Below are 5125 nucleotides of genomic sequence, written 5' to 3' on the forward strand. Positions count from 1 at the left end.
GTTGTCCTAGCCACATTTTAAATGCTCAATAGTCATTGTCACATTAAGCAGCAAAGACAATAGAAGTTTCCATCATTACACCAAGTTGTATTGGACAATGCTGGTCTAGAAGGTTCTGTCTGACTACTGGATTAGCATCATTTAAACATCAGATCTCAAATAGACAAGCACAGGGAGCACGGCCTGCTGCCAAATGTGACAGCTGAGAGCAGGAAAGTATGGGAAAATGGGAAAAATAATTCCACTCCTGGAATAAACTAATATGTTGCAGCATTGACATTTTATTACAAGAAATATCCTTAGACAAGCAGAGAAATCTTGGACTAAAATGGAAAGGAGTTAGTAAACACCACTATTTGAATACTGCATCACAGTCTTCTAAACTTTCACAAAATGTACCAGTCTTGTCTCATCTGTTAGTGACTAGACGTTATCAGTCATCCCCCAAGTACTATTCAAGCGTCCATCACTTCCTGCCCTCACAGTTCTGATTTTTAAATATGTGACAAAACATTTTTGAACATATATTTAAATAAATAGAATCCAAATCAAAACATAAAATTGCAGACTCTTCCCATTAAAAAAAAAAGGCAAGAACTTTATTTTAAACATATCCTCAGTTGTGTATTACATCATGTCTGTTATCTAAACCAAAAATCATAATGATAATGCAAAGGAAACGGAGGGCTTCATAAAAAGCACATTATCTCTTGGCCAATTACTTACTCTTGGCCAATGCTTTAACTAAATAAACAGTGGATATGAAAGGTACAGTATGGCACTTAAATAAATAAGAGCAAAGAGAAGGAAATATATTCACAGTCCAAAGCAACAGGTTTTTGAACCTTTGGTATATGTATATGTCTCAAATAAGTATCCGTAAACGCGTGTTAGCCAATAGTGTTTCGGTTCAGGTTTCCTAAGCCAGTGGTTGTATGTGTTTCCAAAATAACTGATAAAATTATAAATCAGGATTGACATGGGCTGATTAAGGTCTCTGGTGTGAGCACACAGGTAAATTCAAACCATGGCAAAATGAAGTGCAGCTGTGTTGCACAACAAAACTATATAAGAACATGACTTAAATACACCAGTTAGAGATTCTGTGGCTTGGGTAGACACCCTTGATATTAACAACAACAACAAAAATATTTTTAATGCTGTCCAAAGTCCACAATCTGGAAGGCAGAACTATCCCAAAGCTCATAACCGCATGCCTAACAGTGCAACGACCATCCCATAGGACTGTTATAGTTGCATATTGGAATCCCCTCCCTCCCACCCAACCCCTGCCCCTAATAAACAGCACCAGTGCAGTTTGAGTTAGAAAACTGGAAATACTGAGACATTCCTAGGTTTTCATAATGACTAAGGGCCAATCAGATGGGGCTGTGGTGCAAACCTATGCCATGGCCATTCTCTGAAAAGCACCCCACAGAATTCCCTCTAGCTTGCAGATAAACCATATTAGGTCTACTGTAAGGCCAGATTGAGGAGAAAGCTGGCATGCTGTCCTGGGTTGAGAGAGAGGGGCATGCTGATGGGGGAGGTACATGAAGGATGCCTCAAGGATGTTTGTCCTGCAGCCCAGAATGAAGGGATATATTGAGATAGGTCACAAATTTTGTACCAGTAAAATAGTTGACTCATGCCATTCACCAGAATACAGAGCTTAGCAGAGCTAAGTCCTACTTGGTAGCTGTTCAAGTCCACTATGATCAGGATCAAACTGGACCACAGAAGAAAAGGGCCCAAAGGAGTCCAACTCATCCATCTCATCACTCTGTCCAGGTGTCTCTGGAACCAGTGGTGTGATGTGGTAACGATTCTACTTTCCCTCCTCTCCGATTGATACAAGATCTTCTCTTAACCAGCCTCATTCAATATATCTCAATGATGACAGTCACATAAATGAGGGCAGATAGAGCCACCCTCCACAGTCATCTGCCTTGGGGCTACTTGTCATCCCCTAGGCCTTCCCAAAACCTGCCCTTTCACACATAGGCAGAGTCACTGGACTGAGTCCTGCCAAAATTGGGAACACTGACCCGGGGCAGGTCCTTGTTGCGGATCTCATAGACTGACTTCCTCTTGGCCTGGGCTCCTCGCACAGCCAGCTTGATCTTGCGCCATCCCAGGTGGTTGAGTTCAGCCAGGTTGAGCACAACACAGATGCCGCTCACTGCAAACATGAACACTAGGAAAACAGTCTTCTCAGTAGGCCGGGACACATAACATTCCACCTCCTTGATACAGGGGTAGCGGTCACATTCATACAACCCCGGGACACTGAAGCCATAGAGAAAGTATTGGCCCACCAGAAACCCAATCTCCAGGGCATTTCGGAATACCACTTGGATAATGTAGAAGCGGGAGATGCCTTCCTGCCTTCGGAGCTTGGATCGAGCTGCAGTGCGCAACCCTGATGGGTGTGGGGTCAGCTCCTTCACCTCTAAACAATCTGGCTCCGTCTCCTTGCTCATGTTCTCTGTGTTCTGCAGCACTCCATTAACAATGGCATTTTGCAACTTCTTATCTTCTCGTTTGCCACCACCACTGCCCCCACTCCCAGTTCCTCCAGGACCCCCCATGGACTCAGGAGGATCTCTGTCCAGAGCCAGGAAGACAGTAGAGTAGCGGCGTTCTCGTTGCTTTGCAGACTGGTGCACAGAGTAAGTGATGAAGCAGAGACTGGGGGTACACACCATTATGATCTGGAAGACCCAGTAACGTATGTGGGAGATGGGGAAGGCGCGGTCATAGCAGGCCTGGTTACAGCCGGGCTGCAGTGTGTTGCATACAAACATGGTCTGCTCATCATCATATACCGTCTCCCCAACAATGGCCACAATGAGGATCCGGAAGATCACCACCACAGTCAAGAGGATCCTGAGCAAGGGAAAAGGGAGGGAGAGAGGTTCTCAAGGGTTGAGTCACTGACTCAATAGAAAAGCCCTATTGCTCAGTTCCCAGTTCTGTCCTTGACTGGGGAGCTATCCATCCAGAGTGGTCCTGAACTGGGAATTCAGCAAACCTTTTTGGTCTCTTCCCCTTCTGCTGGGTGTTGGTAGTCTGGGAACACTTCATACTACAGGGATCTTAAGCATGTGCATTTCCATACACTGGACATGGTGTGTTTGCAACAGACCAATTTCATTTGTATACATGTAACGTAGAGAGGCACAAAATATAACTTCCCTCTGGATATGGCAAATGCACATGGAATAGCTGAATACAGCAAATACAAAGTCTACACACAGATTATGTATATGTAAGTACTCCAACTGGATATTTAGTTTATCCTCAATATGAATACTGAACTTAAGCTTTACATAAACAGATAGTTATAACTATATATACACATATATACATGAATATATATAGTTTATACAGAGACAAAATGTGTCAGCTGGGTGTGTGGGTTTCTGACACTGTAGGTTTTAACAGGCAAATCAGTTTAGCTTGTTAAATATTTGTTGGGGAAAGATATATCTGCTCCGAAGAGCAAATCCATCTCCCCATTTGCCCTTCTCTGTCCAAATACAATCCTGCCTTCTTTGTAGATTCTATTTAGGGAACTGGATGAAGATTGGCTCTGACTCCGGAGAGTGGGGGTACCACGACTGAGCCAATAACTCCTTTGCTAATGGAAGAAAAGTGAATCCCCTGGTGGTGCTTCATAGGGAAGGGATGGATTCCTGATGAGGAGCAGCTTGAGGAGGGGGGCATCACTGGGTGTCAGGCAATCCCTCAATGCTGGGAACACAGGCGCGTGGACCAAGGATGATGGGAAGGAGACAGAGGATGGTCTGAGGGCTGCTGGGGCTCGGTCTGGACGTTAGAAAGGACTCCCGGGGGCCGCCCGACGGGGCCCGCTGATGGCCGGCTCGTCGCCCTTACCTCCCGATCATAGTGGAGTGCTGCTGCACCGCGGCTTCCAGCAGCCTCTCCAAGATGGTCCATTCCCCCATCGCTGTGCATCCGGAGGCAGCAGACAAAGACTGGGCAGCACCGGGCACGTTCCCGCTTCGGGCCCCTCCCCAGGCCGCACCTCCCGACTGGGAGCGAAATGCCCCCCAATTAAAGAATCAAACAAAATTTTTTAAAAAATCCAAGATTCCCCCTCTCCCTTTTATTGTACTTAAAACAGGGAAAATGGGGAAGGAAACCCAAGCGCGTCCAACTGATGGGCAGCTGGCGCGGTCAGGAGAGCGGGCACGAACCTCGGGCGCCGTCCGGGGGTCAGGTCTGGAGCCGGGGGGTGGCCGGGCGAGGGGCGGGGCGGAGCGGGGGTGGCCGCGTGCAGGTCCGCGAGCTCTCGCCCGCCCGAGCGAGGTGTTTGAGCGCCACTCACTCCCGGGGGTTAGGGGCCGAGGAAAGGTCCGGGCACCAATCCCCGCGCCTGGCACTTCAGCGGGCACCGGGCGCTCCCGCGCTGCCGCCTGCGAAGCCGGGGCGGAGCGCGCGGAGCCGGTTGCAGGGCTCGGGAATCCGCGGCCGCCGCCTCTAATCCGGCCTTAAGTAGTCTCCGCCTGCGTCACGCCAGGTCGGCGGAGGGGAGCCGAGCGCTGCGTGCGGCTGTCGCTGCGCGCCGGAGCCCGAGGGGCAGGGGACGCGCGCAGGGGGAGAAGGGGCCAGAGTCTTGGGGGCCCGGTGGGGACTGGGGCGACTTCGAGAGGAAGGATCGCTGCGCCCCTCGAGGCTTCTCGGGGCGCCCAGGTAACCTCACCTGACCGCCAGCCCGGGGCAGGAGGAGGGGGAGCCGGGAGCCGACGCGTGGGTGAGTGGGGAGGGGTGTGAGTAGGGAGTTTAGCGTCTCTCCCTGCATCCCTCACCTTTTGCTTTCTGTGTTTGGTGATGCAACTGAAATTCCCTCTCTAAATGGAGATGCTGGTTGGGGGAAGGAAAGCGGGGGCAACAATAGGACGTTTTTCAGTCTCTCATAAGAGAGGACTCCGTGGCTTAAGAGTGAGTCTGCGGTCGGTGCCATCGTGAATCCGATACAGGAATGAGGAAAGCTCGATGAGTGTTCATTTAGGCTGAAGCTTAAATGTAGGAGTGAAGCTGTCTCTGAGGATGGGGGTTTGAGCACAAGACTCCCTACCTAAGTGCCTAGTTTGAGCGA

At 49.3% G+C, this 5125-nt stretch overlaps 1 protein-coding gene across 1 annotated transcript; it reads right to left on the reverse strand.

The window, feature by feature from the left end:
• Positions 1 to 261: 261 nt before the first annotated feature.
• Positions 262 to 4493, reverse strand: GJD2 (gap junction protein delta 2). Its single transcript, XM_069597482.1, has 2 exons — positions 3901 to 4493; positions 262 to 2889 (listed from the first exon to the last, which is right to left on the reverse strand). The coding sequence occupies exons 1-2, from the start codon at positions 3969 to 3971 to the stop codon at positions 1995 to 1997; spliced, it is 966 nt and encodes a 321-aa protein (XP_069453583.1). The 5' UTR covers positions 3972 to 4493; the 3' UTR covers positions 262 to 1994.
• Between the last annotated feature and the right edge of the window lie 632 nt (positions 4494 to 5125).

This window comes from Ovis canadensis, chromosome 7 (assembly GCF_042477335.2).
Source record: "Ovis canadensis isolate MfBH-ARS-UI-01 breed Bighorn chromosome 7, ARS-UI_OviCan_v2, whole genome shotgun sequence".
Lineage (NCBI taxonomy): Eukaryota > Metazoa > Chordata > Mammalia > Artiodactyla > Bovidae > Ovis > Ovis canadensis.

What these genes read in the sequence shown, in the direction of transcription:
- GJD2 (XM_069597482.1), bottom strand. Translation starts at nt 3,971, where the DNA reads ATGGGGGAATGGACCATCTTGGAGAGGCTGCTGGAAGCCGCGGTGCAG. An exon ending in CACTCCACTATGATCGGGAG is followed by an intron (nt 2,890 to 3,900) that starts GTAAGGGCGACG and finishes TCCCTTGCTCAG; the next exon opens with GATCCTCTTGACTGTGGTGG.